The 21,424-nt window shown below is 42.6% G+C and overlaps 1 protein-coding gene across 1 annotated transcript in view; it reads right to left on the bottom strand.

Annotated features, from left to right (window-relative positions):
- Positions 1 to 21,424, bottom strand: part of LOC124594396 (retinal guanylyl cyclase 2-like) — a gene marked incomplete at its 5' end in the record, with an annotated part of 448,596 nt that overhangs the window by 198,659 nt on the left and 228,513 nt on the right. Inside the window, 3 exons of the mRNA XM_047132764.1 lie at positions 125 to 265; positions 7,920 to 8,091; positions 17,795 to 17,944. Of these exons, the coding sequence (XP_046988720.1) occupies positions 125 to 265; positions 7,920 to 8,091; positions 17,795 to 17,944 (463 nt within the window). The remainder of the gene's footprint in view (positions 1 to 124; positions 266 to 7,919; positions 8,092 to 17,794; positions 17,945 to 21,424) is intronic.

Below are 21,424 nucleotides of genomic sequence, written 5' to 3'. Positions count from 1 at the left end.
GTACAGTTCGAGCACTTGCAGTCGACCTTTGATTTTCGAAGAGAACGAAAAATTGAACAAAATTGTTGTTATGATACCATGGACTGTACAATGTAGAGTCATGGGCAGGTTTGAGGAAACCCACCTGGGCAGCATGCGGTTCAGCAGCTGCTCCGTCTTCTTCTTCTCCATGTCCAGCTGCTCAGTGCGTTCGCGGATCAGCTCCTCCAGGTTGTTGCTGTACTTCTCCAGCATTTGGAACATCGTGTCCACGAAGTTCACCTTCCTGAAGCAGATATCGTGGATGACAATTAATGTTTGTCTTTATTTCATTTATTCGGTTATTTGCTCTTATGTCATCTCTTATACAGGGCGATTCCGTGATTATGTAAACTTTCAGAGATGATGGAGAAGGGTAAATGTGTCTATCTGAGGTAGAGGACCATGGTCCAGGAATGACCGAGGCGAAATTGATAAGCGAGAATCGTTCTGATACCTGTGACAGTGGAATACACGTACCGGCACTGTTGTTGCTAAGACTGTACGGTAGACAGCTTTCAGAATTGGTAGTATCGACCAAAGGAAGAAAAAAAATTTACAGTAAATTTTGTTGTTGTGGTCTTCAGTACAAAGACTGGTTTGATGCATCCCTCCATGCTACTCTATCCTGTGCAAGCTTCTTCATCTCAAAGTAACTACTGCAACCTACATCCTTCTCAATCTGCTTCGTGTATTCATCTCTTGGTCTCTTTCTACCATTTTTACCCTCCACGCTGCCCTACAATAGTAAATTGGTGATCCCTTGATGTCTCAGAACATGTCCTACCAACCGACCCCTTCTTTTAGTCAAGTTCTGCCAGAAAAATCTCTTCTCCCCTATTCATTTTCTTCTCATTAGTTACTTGATTTACCCATTTAATCTTCAGCATTCTTATGTAGCACCACATTCGAGAGCTTCTGTTCTCTTCTTGTCTAAATTATTTATCGTCCATGTTTCACTTCCATGCATGGCTAAACTCCATACAAATACTTTCAGAAAAGGCTTCCTGACACTTGAATCTGTACTCAATGTTAACAAATTTTTCTTCTTCAGAAACGCTTTCCTTGCCATTGCCCGTCGACATTTTATATCTTCTCTACTTCGACCATCATCAGTTATTTTGCTCCCCAAATAGCAAAAATCATCTACTACTTAAGCGTCTCATTACCTAATCTAAGCCGGCCGGTGTGGCCGAGCTGTTCTTGGCGCTTCAGTCTGGAACCGCGCGACCGCTACGGTCGCAGGTTCGAATCCTGCCTCGGGCATGAGTGTGTGTGATATCCTTAGGTTAGTTGGGTTTAATTAGTTCTAAGTTCTAGGGGACTGATGACCACAGATTTTAAGTCCCACAGTGCTCAGAGCCATTTGAACCATTTTTCCTAATCTAATTCTCTCAGCATCACCTGATTTAATTCAATTGCATTCCATTATCGTTTTGCTTTTGTTGATGTTCATCTTATATCCTCATTTCAAGACACTGTCCATTCCGTTTAACTGTTCTTCCAGGTTCTTTGCTGTCTCTGACACAATTACAATGTCATCAGCAAACCTCAAAGATTTTATTTCTTCTCCATGGCTTTTAATTCCTACTCCAAATTTTGCTTTTGTTTCCTTTACTGCTGCTCAATATACAGACTCAACAACATCGGGGATAGGCTACAACCCTGTCTCACTCCCTTCCGAACCTCTGCTTCCGTTTCGTGCCCCTCGACTCCTATAACTGCCATCTGGTTTCTGTACAAATTGTAAATAGCCTTTCGCTCCCTGTATTTTTACCCCTGCCACCTCCAAACTTTGAAAGAGAGTGTTCCAGTCAACATTGTCAAAAGCTTTCTCTAAATCTACAGAAGCTAGATACGTAGGTTTGCCTTTCCTTAATCTACCTTCTACGATAAGTCGTAGGGTCAGTATTGCCTCACATGTTCCAACATTTCCACGGCATCCCAACTGATCTTCCCCGAGGTCGGCTTCTACCAGTTTCTCCATTCGTCTGTAAAGAATTCGTGTTAGTATTTTACAGCAGTGACTGATAGTTCGGTAATCTTCACACCTGTGAACTCTTGCTATCTTTGGGAGTGGAATTATTATATTCGTCTTGAAGTCTGAGGATATTTCTCCTGTTTCATATATCTTGCTCACCAGATGGTAGAGTTTTGTTAGGGCTGGCTCTCCCAAGGCTATCAGTAGCTATAATGGAAAGTTGTCTCTTCCCGGGGACTTGTTTCGACTTTGGTCATTCAGTGACTCTCTTTTCTCCAAAGGTCGCTTTAATTTTCCTATAGGTAGTCCCTATCTTTTCCCTCGTGATATATGCTTCTGCATCCTTACATTTGTCCTCTAGCCATTCCCGCTTAGCCGTTTTGCACTTCCTGTCGATCTCATTTCATCAATTAAACCTCCTTTCATCAATTAAATTCAATACATCTTTGTTACCCAAGAATTTCTACTAGCCCTCGTCTTTTTACTTACTTGATCCTCTGCTGCCTTCACCATTTCATCTCTCAAAGTTACCTATTCTTCTTCTACTGTATTTCTTTCCCCCGTTCTTGTCAGTCGTTCCCCAATGCTCTGTCTGAAACTCTCTACAACCTTTGGTTCTTTCAGTTTATCCATGTCCCATCTCCTTAAATTCCCACCTTTCTGCCGTTTCTTCAGTTTTAATCTACAGTACATAATCAATAGATTGTGGTCAGAGTCCAGATCTTCCCCTGAAAGTGTCTTACAATTTAGAACTTGGTTCCTAAATCGCTATCTTACCATTATATAATCTATCTGACACCTTCCAGTTTCTCCAGGCGTCTTCCACGTGTACAACCTTCTTTCAATATTCATAAACCAAGTATTAGCTATGTTTAAGTTATGCTCTGTACACAATTCTACCAGGCGACTTCCTCTTTCATTCCTTACCCTCCGTCCATCTTCATCTCCGTCTTTTCCTACTCTTTCTTTTCCTACTATCGAATTCCAATCCTCTGTGACTATTAAATTTTCGTCTCCATTCACTATTTGAATAATTTATTGTATCGGATTATACATTTCTTTAATGTCCTCAGCCTCTGCGGAGCTAGTTGACATACAAACTTCTACTACTGTGGTAGGCGTGGGCTTCGTGTCTGTCTTGGCTACAATAAAGCGTTCACTACGCTGTTCGCAGTAGCTTACCCGCTTTTTTTATTCATTATGAAAGCTTCTCCTGCATTACCCTATTTGATATTGTATTTATAACCCTGTATTCAACTGACCACAAGTCTTGCTCCTCCTGCCACCGAACTTAACTAATTCCCACTATATCTAACTTTAACCTATCCATTTGCCTTTTTAAATTTTCTAATCTACCTACCCGATTAAGGGATCTGACATTCCACGCTCCGATCCGTAGAATACCAGTTTTGTTTCTCCTGATAACGAAATATGGGCTCTCAAATGCATATCTTAAGAACTATGGGCACTTGTTTAGTTGAAGAGATGTCTTTCACGGTGGCGAACGTGAACAAGTGCTCATACCTCTTCAGGTATGCATTTTAGAGTCAGTGTTACTAGGCACTTTTTCTTCTTTTGATCTATACTGTCTCCGAAAGTTGTTTAACCGACAATGTTACCAACAACAGTACCGGTACATTTATTCGTCAGTCAGATGTATCAGACTTATTTTAGTTTATGACTTTCGATTCGAACATTTCCGGACCAGAATTTCTTACCTCAAATACACACATTTACCTTTTTCCACCATCCCTGAAAGTCTGCAACATCATCATGGAATCATCTTGTATAAAACACACTTTGCATTTCGGGACACTGGCGTATACACTTTTACGCAGTCATTAATAACATAAAATGAAAATATGTTACCCGTTTATATGGTACCATCTTTAATATACAACCGAAATAAACGATGGACGAAAGAAGAAAAGAAGAAAATGGAGAGGTAGCAGAGAGAAAGAAAGATGCTAACAAATCAAAACATTCCTTCTTGAGACTACAGATTGAGGTTTATAGGAACTCGGTAAGTAGTAAACATAGAGTTACCGTTATTTAAAGGAATGATCCCTATGTTCACTGCTAAAGCTACGAAATATCAGCGCTATGGCTAGGTGAAAGCTTCTTGAACAGACAGAGAAATGGCGTTGATAGTATCACCACATCTCGATTAAGGTAATTACAGTCTAATCAGCATTTGAAGCTATCAAAAATATTTCAATGTAAAGTAATTACGTTAACTACAATTTACTTGTGATTTCATGTTTATTGAGAAGGAGGTCGAGAGATACCAAAGTGACAGTGGTGATGCCACGATGTACGAGTATTGTCCATAAATTTTGCTGGTTGTGATTGCTTTTAGTTCAGAGGTTGTCAGTTTTCCCCAAGATAATACTTCCCATTGTAAGGGAGCCCTTTACGCCTAGTTTGAACGGTTCTTCGTGTACGGATGTGCAGAGGGGCGCCAGAGAAGCGATCCCGACCGTTAGAGGATGGCAGTGTTAGCCAGCCTAACTTAACGTGTGCCCTACCAAAAACTATGAAAATGAGACAGTTAAGTTGGCTACGAAAAGTGGAGCTTTTAGCACAGTCGGACGTTTTCTCCGAAAAGCGAGGTGTTAAGTAACTCCGACAGCGAGAACTTTGCCTCACTGGGACCAGACCTCTTCTGCAGTCTACGTGCGTTTCCGTGGCTGCCACAGTCTCAAGACCGCATGGTCATACCGTTTACGTGCACTTTCTATCGACTCTCACGGGTCTGCAATCACTGTCTGCATCCAGTAGCTGTGGACTTTTCTTTTGAAATTATATCTGTTTAAAATAGTCTGTAATCGTTGTTATTTCAGTAGAGTAGTGCAACAGTCTTCTGCGTTTAATCTATCATCACGCTGGATCTGCTCTCTAATGATTGCGTACACAGGTCGAACCACGCTGTAGCAAGAAATGAATTCGATGCCAAAGGCCCGGTCACGACAGAGAGGAAGGTGATTGGTGCTTATTTCCAAGCCACACAGACGGGGAGCGAACACAATAGCATTCGGCCTACATCATAACAAAAATCTATGTCTTATACGGTTCACTATGAACAGTTCATCTACAGTAGATGAAAATTTGTTAATATTTTGCTCATTCGTTGTAAGTAGTGAAGAAATGGGCGTCAGCGTTCAAACGAGCAGTGCTATTTCTTACAGACCACCCTAATCGGCGCATGTTTTTATGTATCCAGATTCATACGCAAGCGAGACAATATTGTATGTCAGTGCTGTGCTGCGTGTTAAAAATCGAACGCTAGTGTATAAAAGAAAGCATTAAAATAATGTAGGACTTGGAAAAGAAAAGATCCATATAAGGCTTTGTATAGTTGCAAAAAGATGCACTGACCAAGCAGGGAATTACGTACAAAAGTACATTTATTTTTTATCACAGAAATAATCCTTCACTACGAGACCGAATACGTTTTTCCTTGCCGTCATAACTTCTTTGATACTATCAGGCAGATTATAATATAGCTGAGTGCTTGGAACACATAAGAACCTCGCATAATCGCCTAAGATACTCTGTAGTGAAAATAATTTAGAAAGTAAGGAGCTGTTCTTGATGTAAGAACGTTGCATTTCAGTACAGAAGTTTGGTAGTCATAGAGTAAAAATAGCGTGTGACAGTCGCACCTTCAAGGAGGATACAGTTGTGGATAATTGTCTGTTAGTAGGAGTTACGTTAATATGCGGTTCTCCCCTGTCGAAAATTAAATAAACAGATTTTAAAGTGATGGTCTGGCAGGAAAAAATAGGGCAAAGGCAAGATAATCATCTGGAATTTGTTCAACAAGAAATTTCTTTCCACCAGAACCAGTGTACATCACTACCAGATGGTCGTTCTCCCAAAATCAGTCTAAAGAGCTGAGACATCACCAAAACAACCCGTGTCAGTGTCACCAAGAAAATGGAACGACAGCCACTGCGAAAAATTTGGACCCAGAATTCAAGATGATATCTGTGTGCGCAAAAGTTAACAGGAAATGGGCGATATAGTAGTACAACTGCATGGAAAAGATGTCTGAAATGTTATGGACATATAATACGAATCGACGGCTCACGATTAACCAAGAGAACCTTTCACACAGTAACCTGGACCCAAGATACCATAGTACGATGGCTAGCGGACACTCAGTGGGAGTTAGAACGAATTTTTTTTAATTTTCCGATTTTTATACTATTATAAAATGTGCAATTTTCTTAACAACAAATATGTAAATCAGTTGTAATGCCGCATGGGAAGCATTTTTAAAAATATTCTCTGCAATGTTAATTGCAGGGGGTATATTTCTGCTTTTTGGATATGTGATAACTGTCACTTACATACAGGGTGATTCCGTGACGATGTTACCAACTTCAGGGATGATGGAGAGTGATAAGGGACCCTGGTTCGGAAACGACCGAGTCGAAAGTCATTAGCGAATATCTGAGGACCTCTGATAGTCGAATACATGTACCGGCACTGTTGTTGCAAAGGTTGTCGGATAGGCAACTTTCGGATGTGGTAGTATAGACCAGAACAAATAATGAAGGTCCGGCCCCTAAAATGCGTACCGTAAGAGCAATGGGCAACTGTTCAGTGAAAGCCGGCCGTGCTAGCCGAGCGGTTCTATTCGCTTCAGTCCGGAACCGCGCGACTGCTACTGTCGCAGGTTCGAATCCTGCCTCGGGCACGGATGTGTGTGATGTCCTTAGGTTAGTTAGGTTTAAGTAGTTCTAGCTTCTGGCGGACTGATGACCTCAGAAGTTAAGTCCCATAGTGCTCAGAGCCATCTGAACCATTTGTTCAGTAAAGAGATGTGTTTCACAGTAGCGACGATCAATAAATGCTCGTAGCTCTTAAGTTATGCGTTTTGGAGCCCATATTTACTGGACATTTTTTCTTGTTTTGGTCCATACTATCACCTCTGAAAGTTGTTTACCATACAATGATAGCAACAACAATGCCAGTACATGTATTCCACTGTCAAAGGTGCCCAAACGAACGCTTGTAACTTTCGACTCGGTTGTTTTTGGACTAGGATCCCTGTCCTCTTATTGATAAACTTACCCTTCACCACCACCCCTTGAAGTTTGTAACTTCATCACGGAGGTGTATAATAAGTACAAGAACATACCCAGTATCGATGCCTGTGGTATGCCTGCTGTGATTATTCCTTATTCTGAATATGCGGCACCGTTGTGTACACTACATTCGTTTTGTATGAATGCAGAGTCCCGCGGGTATAACACTGAATAAAATGTTCTCTCGTTTCCAACCGCGTCAATTGCTTAGAACTACACGAGCTTTCGACCAAGCACTCCGGTCACCACATAAAATTTGACGATACCTCTGTCATGGCTCGCACTAACGGTTTCTGGGACAGTTTAATAAAGGAAGCTATTGAAATAAAAACTACCGCAAACATCCTGAATAGAGACGGTGGCTTGGAGCTCAGCGCTGCGTGGGATCCAGCGATCGCGTGGTTGAAGAGGGCATATCGAACGGCTACTCAAAACATGCCCATATATTGCAATGTCACAGGCTCCAGTGACGTCACAGCCGGCAGCTACCGTATATAAGGTGGCAGTCATACCACTTGACAATGGCCAAGGAGTGCTTGGCCGAAAGCTCGTGTAGTTTTAAGGAATTGACGCGGTTGGAAACCCGAGAACATTTTATTCACTACATTCGTTTATTAGTGCGACACTCTACATCTTTCTAGTTAGACAGGACAAAAACCCGTTACCAGAAAAATCTGGGACACCATCTCCAGAAGGAGTTCTGGTATGACAGGAAGAAGACTAAAACTCAATAATAATGACAATAATAAGAATAGTACTAGTAATGAGCGGCGGCGTAGCAGGCAGGCATCGTGCAGGCAGCAGAGTAGAGGTGGGGCGCTCACCTGCCGTGGTTGAGCTTCTTGAAGAGGTCGTGCACGGCGCCGAAGTCTGGCCGCATGTCGGGCTGCTCGGCCCAGCACTGCCGCATGATGTTGATGGCCTCCGGCGGCGCCGCGCCCTTCGACACCGACGGCCGGATCAGCGGCGGCGGGCGCTTCACCTTCTCCAGGATCTCTGCGCACGCAGGGAGGGCATCGGCTTACTCGCGGCAGCTACTAGTCTGCGTCCAATAGTAGCTGCTCTTATCGCGCGGATCGCTCAATACTACTACCTCCTGTTTATTTTCACTGAAATCACAACAGCTGCATAAAGTACATCAGCACAAACAGAGCAAGATTTCAGCTGCATATCACCACATTCCCATATAACGTCCTCAATCCTCAAGTAGCATATGCGCTACGTTAGCCGTTTAATTTTTGCTAGCTTGTACAGTAAACTGACCTTGCTGGGTATGTTCATATCTGCCGGACGGTGTGGCTGAGCGGTTCTAGCCGCTTCAGTCTTGAACCACGCGACCGCTACGGTCGCAGGTTCGAATCCTACCTTGGGCATGGACGTATGTGATTCCTTAGGTTAGTTAGGTTTAAGTAGTTCTAAGTTCTAGGGGACTGATGATCTCAGATGTTAAGTCCCATAGTGCTCAGAGCCATTTGAACCATTTTTTGTAGAGTATACTTTACACCTTAGTGTTTTCTACGCATCACTTGTCTGGGCAGCGTCTGCTAGAACGACTTTGTTTATCAAGTTATCAGCATGGCTTCGACAAATAAATGTAATTTCCATACATTTTCAGTAATTTTAAAATATGGCTGAGTACTCGGTATTGCCCGGCTATGCACTTATTGCAATCTTCTGTTAGTCCATCTCCTCCCTCTACATCTACATGGATACTTGCAAATCACATTTAAGTGCCTGACAAAGGGTTCATCGAACCACCTTCACAATTCTCTATTATTCCAATCTCGTATAGCGCGCAGGAAGAATGAACACCTACATCTTTCCGTACGAGCTATTATTTCCCTTATTTTGTCGTGGTGATCTTTCCACCCTATGTAGGTCGGTGTCCACAAAATATTTTCCCATTCGGAGGAGAAAGTTGGTGATTGGAATTTCGTGAGAAGACTTCGTCGCAACGAAAAACGGCTTTCTTTTAATGATGTTCATCCCAAATTCCGTATCATTTCTGTGACACTCTCTCCCATATTTCACGATGATACAAAACGTGCTGCCTTTCTTTGAACTTTTTCGATATACTCCGTCAATCTTATCTAGTAAGGATCCCACACCGCGCAGCAGTATTCTAAAAGAGGACGGACAAGCGTAATGTAGGCTGTCTCCTTAGAAGGTCTGTTACATTTTCTAAGTGTCCTGCTAATAAAACGCAGTCTTTTGTTAGCCTTCCCCACATTTTCTGTGTGTTCCTTCCAATTTAAGTTGTTCGTAATTGTAATTCCTAGGTATTTTGTTGTATCTACGGCTTTTAGATTAGACTGATTTATCGTGTAACCGAAGTTTAACGAGTTCCTTTTAGCACTCATGTGGATGACCTCACACTTTTCATTATTCAGGGTGAACTGCCACTTTTCGCACCATTCAGATATTTTTTCTAAATCGTTTTGCAGTTTCTTTTGATCTTCTGGTGACTTTATTAGACGATAAACGACAGCCTCATCTGCAAACAGCCGAAGACGGCTGCTCAGATTGTCTCCCAAATCCTTTATATGGATAAGGAACAGCAAAGGGCCAGAAATCACTTCTGTTTTACTCGATGACTTTCTGTGAATTACTACGATCTCTGACCTCTCTGACAGGAAATCACAAATCCAGTTACGTAACTGAGACGATATTCCATAAGCACGCAATTTCACTACGAGCCGCTTGTGTGGTACAGTGTCCTTCCGGAAAACCAAAAATACGGAATCGATCGGAAATCCCTTGTCAATAGTACTCAACACTTCATGTGAGTAAAGAGCTAGTTGTGTTTCACAGGAACGATTTTTCTAAACCCATGTTGCCTGTGTGTCAATAGACAGTTTTCTTCGAGGTAATTCATAATGTTCGAACACAATGTATGTTCTAAAATCCTGCTACATATCGACGTTGACGATGTGGGGCTGTAATTTAGTGGATTACCCCTACTACCAAATTACAGGCCCTCTCTCTGTCCACCGCCTCTTTCATCCCATCTCTATCCATCTCCTCCAACCCCTCCGTCCACCTTCTTCATCCCACACTCTCTGTCCATCTCCTGCTGTCCCTCTCTCTGTGCATTTCCTCCTCTCCTCTCTGTGTCCACCTAGATGTCGATCTACATACACACTCCGCGAGCCACCGTACGGTGCGCGGCGTAGGGTACCCTTTAGCAGAACCAGCCATTCCCTTTCCTGTTCCACTCGCAGATAGAGCGAGGGAAAAACGACTGTCTTTACGGCTCCGCATGAGCCCTAATTTCTCGTATCTTACCTTCCGGTCCCTAAGCGAAATGTATGTTGATGGCAGTAGGATCGTTCTGCAGTCAGCTTCAAATGCCGGTTCTCTAAACTTTCTCAGTAGTGTTCTTCGAAATGGACGTCTTCATCCCTCCAGGCATTCCCACTTGAGCTCCCCAGACACATTCGTAACACTTGCATGCTCTTCGAACCTATCGGTAACAAATGTATCAGCTCGCCTCTGAACTGCTTCGTTGACTTCTTTCAATTCGACCTGGTGCGGATCCCAAACACTCGAGCAGTACTCAAGAATAGCTCGCACCAGCGTCCTATATGCGGTCTTCTTTACAGATGAACCACACTCTCCTAAAATTCTCCCAATAAACCTGATGTGTGCACATCGACCTAGCGGTTATCTATCCCGTCTGGCGTAAAGTTCGCTTATACAGCGCGCGCCTGAGGCGAGGTACGTGAAGAGAGAGTGAACACGTAGCCGCTAGGAGGCGTGATTCGCGTATGCACTGTGTTTGGAAGCACATTGGCGGCAGTATAAGCTGGCAACGCGTAGAACTGAGACTGTAGGTACTGGCGTTGCTGATTCTGGCGTTCATTGGTTGACGAGACTCTGAGTGGACAGCCTTATTTCTGCTCACGGCGGCATTGGAACCATGGATAACTTTTTTTTTTTTTTTTTGGGTTGGCAAAATTTCAGCCCACGAACTGTGGTAACAATGTGATTTAACGTATCGCTGCCTCTCGTTGCCTCATTCGAAATTTTCGCCAGGTACTTCAATCTGTGCAATGGGTATTGCCAACTGCCAGTCCTGAACGATTTCCATAAGTAGTGAAATCCCGTGTTTTGATGGGTTATCAAGTATGGTTAATTTTTTATTTTATTTACTGGACCAATTGGTTGCTTGAAGTTTTCCAGGCCATAGTTTAAATTGTCATTATGGTCTGGCCTGTGTTCCCTGAAACACGTATGAACATGTTTTTGAGGCTTGTTGAATTAAAAGTATCTGTTTGTGTGTTTCAGAAGCTTGTCTTGTTACCTTGTGTTCTCTCCCGTGTGTACCACGACCTGCCTGAGCAGACGGGCGAACTGGGATGTTGATTGTTGGAGAGTAAAAGGGCAGTTCATGTGCAATGAAAGGGAAGCTGTGTAATCCTGCTTTAGGTATACGCCTCCAATTATAACCATTATCTCTTGATGCATTTGTAGTTGCGTGAGTGGTGGCTTAATTTTAAAACCATGAGTTTGTTTAATGTTGTTTAATGGTTCTATGTTGAACCATTGCAGGAGTTAACTCTAAAGTCATTTACTTGTCAGCTTGAATTTGTTTTAGAGAAACTTTGTCTTAGAATTTTATGCTCTCTGTTTTTTTTTTTAATCGTGAGCTCATTGGTAGATGCCGGCTTAGAGTAAGACCAAAGGTTATATTCTTGCCTAGTTATTTTTCTAGTTGAAGTACCAGGCTTATTGGATTCTGCTTGCTTTGGTAGTCGTTGTTTAAATATTACTGCTTGGTAAAATATATTTTAGTCTTTTATTATGTTAATAGCTTGCCTAAAAGTTTAACGCTAAATGAGCTGGTGTTTGTCCACCCTTGCTTAAGATCAAGTCTGGAAGCTCAATGATTATGTATTTTTTTTAGTAAGTACCAAGGAATGAAACTTGCTCAGAGAGTTATACTGTAATAAAATCAATCATGTTTGAGAATTGTGGCCTAGTCCTTTCATTAACTGAACCTTTCCTGTGCTAGTGTAAAGTTCTGCTACAAAACCGAAGTCGACCATTCCCTACCACAATCATTACGTCCTCGTTCTATTTCATATCGCTTCGCAACGTTACGTCCAGATATTTAAACGACTTGACTGTGTCAAACAGGACACTACTAATGTTGTTGTCCCTACTCATCCGCATTAACTTACATTTTTCTACATTAAGTGCCAGCTGCCATTCATAACAGCAACTACAAATTTTGTCTAGGTCACCTTGTACCAACCTTATCTTCGACATCTACCTGTACACCGCAGCATCGACAGCGAACAACCGCAGATTACTGCCCGCCTTGTCTGCCAGATCATTTATATACATAGAAAATAACAACGGTCCTATCACACTTCACTGGGGCACTCCTGATGTTACCCCTGTCTCCGATGAACGCTCGCCGTCGAGGACAACATACTCGGTCCTACTACTTAAGAAGTCTTCGAGACAGTCACATATCTGGAAACCTATTCCGTACGCGCGTACCTTCGTTAACATTCTGCAGTGCGGTACCTTGCCGAATGCTTTTCGGAAATCTAGAAATATGGAATCTGCATGTTGTCCTTCATCCACAGTTCGTAGTATACCAATGTAATAATAATACCACCCAACACCTTTTCATTCTCTTATCCATGAACCCCTCTACAGAACACTGGAACTGAAAGTCAAATCAGATGTCACCAAAGCTTTCAACCACTCTCTAACAGCTATTACATTCATATTAAACACTCTACAGCTCAAACCACCAACACCTCCTCCGCACACACACACACACACACACACACACACACACACACACACACACTACTAAAAAAAAACACAATTTTCAGCTCTTTCTCTCTCTCTCTCTCTCTCTCGCACACACACACACACACACACACACACACACACACACACACACAGATATAAACATAATTAATGTTGTACGCATTGTTACCGCTGTCTGTATATGTGATGTCGCTATCCTCATTTTTGTCACTGCAGGGGTAGCTACAAATACATGTCTATATAGTGACACATCACTCATCGTAAGTACAGTCTTATCTGGGGAAAGCTGTAATTCACGAAGCGCTGTGTAGTGAATTGGTTGTTGCGTGGTATCGCTGTGGGCAGCCGAAAATGTGGTCGATGTCCTCCGTTTCAACACCCACATGCGGATTACAGTCAATCTGTTGTAGCCGGCGGGGAAGTAGTCAGAACCGTCCGTGGTTAAAGCGGAGGAGTAACGTGGTGAAGAGAAACCTTCTGTGGCACATACCAAGGGAGTACCATGGTCGTGCACGGATGCGTGGTAGTTTAGTGCATAACTTCCCCTATGTTGGTACGATAGGTGCCACATATTGTTCCACAAGGGCCTGATATGCCGCCACACGCTTTGGAGAAGTTCTGTGTAAGGAACATTTTCAAAATACTGTACGTCTCTATCGCATGGTGGCTGGCGCTCTTAGTGAGAGCGTCAGTTATTTCACTGACCCTGGTATCATTGCGTCCCTTTACCCATAGCATGGTGATTTTCTTGTTACGGCGCTGTAGTTCTGCAATACAGGCTACAATCCGTTACACCAAGCAAGTGTTCGTATTGTTGACAACATGATTCCGTATGAACAGCAGGACTTTTCTTAAGTCTGTCAGGCTAATGACCGTGTCTTTATCTAAGCCATCTGCTTTTTTAAGTACTATTCGTATTGCAGTGACTCCACTGTAAGTATCGAGGCTTTCAGAGTGAATTGGAACTGACCAAGGTAGTGAATCTGTTCGTTATAATATGCGCTGCTAACGCAATCTGAAGTATGTCCTCCATCTGCGTAGAGACGCTACCCATGTTTCCATCCACTTAAAAAATTTTCGACAGTTGCATGCTCATATTAGTTCCATGTATCGTGTATCCGTGTGAATGTCTAACTCTGTTGTTTTATTCCTGTAATTTATGAACTGTAATAGTAGGGAGCTTACAAATGTTTATTCGAGATATTTTTATATAATGGTATGTTTATGCGATAGCTAGTCAGAAATAAATTAATAAATAGATAAAATATGTATGTATAAGTTACAATCTGTACTTATATGTTGGCATTACTTCTCCACATAGTTGTCACCCAAACTAAAATATTTGTCGTACTGTGACATATCAGCTTCTTTATCCCTTCATCAAAAGTGATACCCCCTGATGGTTGAGCCGGCTGAGCTCATCGTCAGAAGAGGTGAAAGTCGCTTGGTGCCAAGACCCGACTGTAAAGCGGATATTGAATAATAGCTCACCCAACAGGTCTGAGTTTTGCTTCATTCGATTCGCAGAATTTGGTCACGCATTGTCATGAAGGAATATGATTCGTTTGGTAACCATATCACACCAGTTTGCTCAGTTTGTTTAGGATTGATTCAGGAGATCGGTGAGAGCCTCATAACAAATCTGTGATGTCACAGCATTGTCTCTTGTTACTCCTATGAAACCCCTTGTCAAAATTTCTTTGCAATCTCAAAAAACAATAATTATCATTTTGCAGTTCGACAGCGTCCTCTTGAATTTTTTGGACTTTTTGTTGGAGTAACACATATCACAGTCCCGAGAGTGTTAAGAAATTCCTCCCCTTCTTCATGGCAGCATTGAAGGAATGTCGCCGGCCGCTGTGGTAGAGCGATTCTAGGCGCCTCAGTCCGGAAACGCGCTGCTGCTATGGTCGCAGGTTCGAATCCTGCCTCGGCCATGGTTGTGTGTGATGTCCTTAGGTTAATTAGGTTTAAGCAGCTCTAAGTCTAGGGGACTGATGACTTCAGATGTTAAGTCCCATAGTGCTTAGAGCCATTTGAACCATTTTTGAAGGAATGTCAACGTCGGACCCATTCTCCCCATTTTGTGTATATCGGTTAGACATTTTGGTACCCACTGTGTGCAAAACTTATGATGACGTAATCTCTCTTTTCCAATGTTAAAGACAGTTGTCATTGAAATGTGAGGCACGTCTTCAGAAAGTTTGGAAACTGTGAACTGACGTCTCGTACGCAGAATTTCGTCAACATGTTGCACAAGTTCATCAGTCACATCTGGATGTCCTCCTTTCGTCGTGGACATCTCTGCCACTAACCTTGAAGTTTGGAAACTGTGAACTGACGTCTCGTACGCAGAATTTCGTCAACATGTTGCACAAGTTCACCAGTCACATCTGGATGTCCTCCTTTCGTCGTGGACATCTCTGCGACTAACCTTGAATTTTCTGCACAATTCCCTCACAACACCGTTGCTCATAACCCCATCCACACGCACAAGACAAAATCGCAATGGATCTCTACAGCATTTCCTCTTCTTGCTTGAAGGAAGGAAGTGACAGACGTACTTCGCAACAGGTGGAAGACGCAAGAACACTGCCCATTACAATCGTTTGCTGCTTAGACACTGGCGAATGCAACAGAGAGCTGACTGATGCAACGTGAGGTTCAAAGCCTCCTTTTTAAAACACACAAGCGCCCGTGAAGCTAGGATATGGCAAAATAACGTCGTCGGTAGACGTGCAGTCGGCAGGGCAAACGTTGGAAGAGCGGTAGCAGTGGGATGGGAACTGCGGACAGGTGCTGTGGGGGAAAAACCGAGTATTGGAGGGGAAGTGCAGTTCTGAACTGAAGCCTATGCAAACGTTTTTTTGTAAATATTATGTGGAGGCCCTCCACGACAAAACTTGCATGGTGACCATCCAGAAGATCTACTGTCATCTCTGCTTTAGTTAAAATCTAAAAAGAAATCCGCTGAAAATGCAACAGAAGAAGCGATTTATTTACGCCTGACTTAGTAACGATTTGTAACTTTCAGAGAAGCATCATGAGTGGCGAAATTTGAGTAAAACCTATATTTTTCTAGTTTGCTTCGTTTGCCAAGACACAGTACAGTTTACGCAATGTCACCTCACCACCATGTTATGCTGTCGCAACTGCAAGAAAATTCTGAAACAGTGGTTCATTAAATGAGGAACTGAGGACAAGGGAGATCAATAGGTTATGAAACAGCACGTCCTCGGTACATGAATAAACATATGATGACTTCACTTAAGTAGTTCTAAAACCCACACTGCTTCCCGTTTGACCAGTTATCAATGGCCCTTCAAAATTACATTCTTTCATCGAAAATTTCTGTAGTCAGTGGAATAACGTCAGACAATGAAGGATCACATAATAACCATAAGGCAAAATACTCTCCTCTTTGGGTGCAATCATTTGCCACAATCTCGTTTCGACATCGGAATGTTACGGAAATCTCATTCTGACTTTATCACGATCGCAAATGAGAGCTATATAAGATCAGTTTTCTCGAAATTGGTGACACATAGAGATCTCTACCCAAGTCTAAAAAAATCGATATGTTAGCTAAATTTCATACACAGCAAAATATTATGTAACATGCACCAAACACAAAATGATAGCGACCCCAATTTTTCATTGTAAACGTTTTAGACTTTCGCACAAAGTCTTACTTAAATGTAAAAATCACAATAATTACGGCCAGTAAAGAAATGAGCCCTTCATCGTGAAACTGGCGTGTGAAGCTACAAGTAACGCAATACTGACATTTTTTGCCTAATAGTTTGTGTAAAGAAAAGACTACGGGGCGTGCACCTTGATTCAGTCATCGCAGCAGGCCGAAAGCAGACAAATAATGTCGGCATCCCTTTCCAAACAAAAGAATGTACTAGCCCACCACTTCGGACTAAAATAGGTTACTACGCACTGGCCACCGCGTCCTGCCCAGACTCTACAAGCATTTGTTTATTTTTAATAGATGTTGTTATTGCAGTGGTCTTTAGTCCTGATACTGGTTTGATGCAGCTCTCCATGCTACTCTACCCTGTGCAAGCTTCTTCATCTCCCAGTACCTACTGCAACCTACATCCTTCTGTATCTGTTTAGTGTATTCATCTCTTGGTCACCTTCTACGATTTTTACCCTCCACGCTGCCCTCTAATACTAAATTGGTGATCTCTTGATGTCTCAGAACATGTCCTACCAACCGATCCCTTCTTCTAGTGAAGTTGTGCCACAAACTTCTCTTCTCCCCAATTCTTTTCCATACCTCCTCATTAGTTATGTGATCTACCCATCTGATCTTCAGCATTCTTCTGTAGCACCACATTTCAAAAGCTTCTATTCTCTTCTTGTCCAAACTATTTATCGTCCATGTTTCACTTCCATACATGGCTACACTCCATACAAATACTTTCAGAAACGACTTCCTGACACTTAAATCTATACTCGATGTTAACAAATATCTCTTCTTCAGAAACGCTTTCCTTGCCATTGCCAGTCTACATTTTATATCCTCTCTACTTCGACCATCATCAGTTATTTTGCTCCCCAAATAGCAAAACTCCTTTACTACTTTAAGTGTCTCATTTCCTAATATAATTCCCTCAGCATCACCCGACTTAATTCGACTACATTCCATTATCCTTCGTTTTGCTTTTGTTGATGTTCATCTTATATTTTTATAGATAATCGGAATTAATTTATGAATAGCCCTCGCATTTACGGACCCTGTCGGTCGCATAACTTTCGAAGCCACTGGCATGCAGTTGCATTGCTCCTCTGAAGTGTCACGCCGCTCTTTTCGCCTTCTTCTGCCTCCACGTATGCATACCCACTCACCCTCCCACCCACACACGCACACACACGACGCACACACACTGGTACGCACCTTCAGGGCTGAGCGCGAGCATGCAGAAGGGCTCCCCGCGAACCACCACCTCTTGCATGACTATGCCGAAGCTGTACACGTCCCCCGGCTGGCTGCCCTGCTTGCGGAGCGCCGGGTTCCGCAGTAGCTCCGGGGCCGTCCACAGCAGGTCTGCAACAACACACAAACGGGCCGTCTGCACTAAAGAGGAGGCGTTGTGCTGGCCTGCAGAACAGCTGCTACAAACACTAGGGCTTGTTTCGAAAAATGGAACGGAAATTGCGCAGGGGCCAGATTTAGTCCTACGTGCTAGGAAGCCTACGACTGCCAACAGACAATTCACGGCTCGAGTGTTGGGCATAGGCATGGACAAGACGGCAGTAGTATCTCCATAATGAAGGTCGCCAAATACACAAAGCCCTTTTGGTCAAATGTTTGAGCGGAGCAACAATGACGACTCCCTTGAAATTACACAACGGATATTTGTCCGAATTTTCACCAAGAGTGGAAAATGCACAAATGAGGTATCAAATTGACTAGTGCGAAGTCTAGTTTTCTAAAAGAATTCTTGAGAGTAATCGAAGTAGATAAAGAAACGCAATTAGTGATTTGAGGGAAAACTTAAACATTTCAAGAACAGCTGCTGCAACCACGTAAACTAAATGTCAAAAAAATATCAAAAAACAGCATAAGTGGAAACTTCTCTCTTTTCTCTATATACTCTTAATAATAATAGAGTGCCGATCAATATTTAGATATATTATATTTTATGCACTCTGAACAAAACTTGAAAATAAAGAAAAGAAATATTTTGCGAAATGATTTGCCTAAAAGTAAGAATGTATGTACTGCCGTACAGCTCATCATCCAGGATCTGAAATCTCTTCCTCCCTCGTCTCCCCTTTCATACTGTATGGCCCTCTCACGCATGAAATGCATTCGCAGTTCCAAGTATGAACAACCGTCAGCTTTATAAGGGAATGACGACAACGAAAATTTGGTCTTTGTTGATACATTGGGGGCGTGGGACAGCGGCTGCTCAAATATTTAACAAATAAATTGTGCAAACAGCCATGCAAATTGAGATGTTATTTTATTTTTCTTTCGCTACCAGTTTCGTCAATTCAATTTGCCATCTTCAGGCCCCATAAGCACCTCTCAGCCGGCCGGGTTGGCCGAGTGATTCTAGGCGCTACAGTCTGGAACCGCGCGACCGCTACGGTCGCAGGTTCGAATCCTCCCTCGGGCATAGATGTGTGGGATGTCCTTAGGTTAGTTAGGTTTAAGAAGTTCTAAGTTCTAGGGGACTAATGACCTCAGCAGTTAAGTCCCATAGTGCTGAGAACCATTTTGCACCTCTCAAAAATTATCAATACTGGCATATATGGCCCGGTATGCCAATATCGATAATGTTTGAAAGGTGCTAATGGGACCTGAAGGTGGCATATTGAATTTGCGAAATTTATTTTTGTTTGTTCTGTTTTAGGGCGTAAAAACAGCTAGGTCCACGCATCCATATTAGAACCGTAGAAAACGAACACGAAAAATAAGTTAAAAAAAAACAAAAAAACAAATCGACTGAAGGAAACTGGGAGCGAAAATAAAATGAGCTAACTTCTCGATTTGCACAGCTATTTGGCGTATTACCTTGTTAAATAAACGCAAATCTGTGTCGGGCTGGGACTCGAACCCAGATTGGCCGTTTTACGCCAATGGTCGCCTTAATCCTGTGGTTACGTGTGCACGATTCACAGCCAAACACAAACTTCCATATGTCGTCGCTCCTGCGTCACAAACTGTACTCGTTCAAACATTATGTAATTTCCGTACAGAGGAGAACATTTTAATTGAAAGTCACTGCCTGGTATCGGCGGATAAATACGATATTGCAGTGCCTGTGTTGTTAATAAGAAGGATGTGAAGTTCCTTCGGACATGCATGCATGTCTATGAGTGGTTATTGAAGACTGACGTCGTACATAGCAGCAAAGCTGCAGTATTTTCGTAATTGGTATCTGCGAAGAAGTGGCCCTACATGTTATTGCTAATCATTTCTTAACCATTGGGCTACGTAAGCTTGACTTAAAAGTTTCATGGTCAAAGATGTTTCCACCTACGATTTCCGTGCACTATGTAACACGGTCTTCTGGGATGCTGTATTAAAATGATGCTGTCTCTCAGCGTTCCAAAGAGCTGATGATATATTCATTCTTTCTTTCTCAGGAAGCAGATAATTACGGTTTCAACTGAGAACAGTTATTAGGGAATCACAAACTATACGGAATATCACCGAAGATATTGCTCTTATTAAGCATTTCGAATGCACTCATTTTTATCAACACAGCACATGCCAACATACGTCAGAGACTGAGACTTTACGACGATCACAAAATGACGCGGATAATTATACCTAACATATGATAGCTACCAATTCCGACCTACGCCGGCTCACGCACACAGGCTGAACTTAACAGACTGCCGTGCCAAGCACTTCCACCAAGTAGCAACAATTACAGCTGCAGAATACAATGTCAGCGCTCGAATGCTGGAATCAGCTAAACCAGAGAGTAGTAGCTGCAGTAAAATACTATACAATGTCCAGACACTTAAATGTCATAACCCGCCAAAGGCCTGAATAATCATCTTTTGCAGCGTAGGCAGCTGCGACGCTTGCAGGGAGAGAGTGAACGAGGTTCTGGAAGGTATTTGGGACCATGCTAACAACAGTGCCGTGGTCAGCTGCGACAGGTTTCTTTTTTGAAGATCCATGGCGGGACCAGCCCTATCGAGATGGTTCCGCAGACTCTGGACTGGGTTTAAATCCGGGGAGTGTGGTACCGGGGGAGTACAGTAAGCTCAGCCTCGTGCTCTTCGAACGACACACGTACGTTGCGAGCTGTATGAAACATTGCATTGCTCTGGCCAGCACATTCTCCAGATCTCTCACCAACTGAAAACGTCTGATCAATGGTGGCCGAGCAACTGGCTTGTCCCAATACGCCAGTCGTTACTCTTGATGAACTGTGGTATCGCGTTGAAGCTGCATGGGCAGCTATACCTGTACACGCCACCCAAGCTCTGTTTGACTCAATGCCCAGGCGCATCAAGGCCGTTATTACGGCCAGAGGTGGTTGTTCTGGGTACTGATTTCTCAGGTTCTATGAACCCAAATTGCGTGAAAATGTAATCACATGTCAGTTCTAGTCTAATATATTTGTCCAATGAATCATCTGCAGTTCTTCTTGGTGTAGCAATTTTAATGGCCAGTGGTGTATAATTCGCAACATCTAAGTCGGTCAATAACGTGGTAAAAATTGTAAAGATTAGATTCTGACAAGACGTATTTGGATATACTCTTAAAATACAATATTAGCTTATGGAAGATTATGCGGTTATCGCATTTTGTATTTAATTTTTAAAACTCATTTCCGTTTCCTAGAGAATATTAATCCAGGACCAATGCATTTAAAACTCATACCCATATCCGGGACTGGATTCAAACCTAGCATAATGTTTCCTCACTTTTGCTTCGTGCTGTCTGGTATGATAGCGGAAAAGTAACGCAATTGCTTAGAGTCCACATCCATCCGACAGGTGAAGTTTGTTCTCGAATGTAGAAGTGAAATCCATAACGCGTTCTGTATAACACTGC

The sequence above is a fragment of the Schistocerca americana genome, chromosome 2 (genome assembly GCF_021461395.2).
Source record: "Schistocerca americana isolate TAMUIC-IGC-003095 chromosome 2, iqSchAmer2.1, whole genome shotgun sequence".
Taxonomy (NCBI): domain Eukaryota; kingdom Metazoa; phylum Arthropoda; class Insecta; order Orthoptera; family Acrididae; genus Schistocerca; species Schistocerca americana.
Note: the sequence above shows the minus strand (reverse complement) of the source record. Positions and strands in the feature narration are given on the sequence as shown.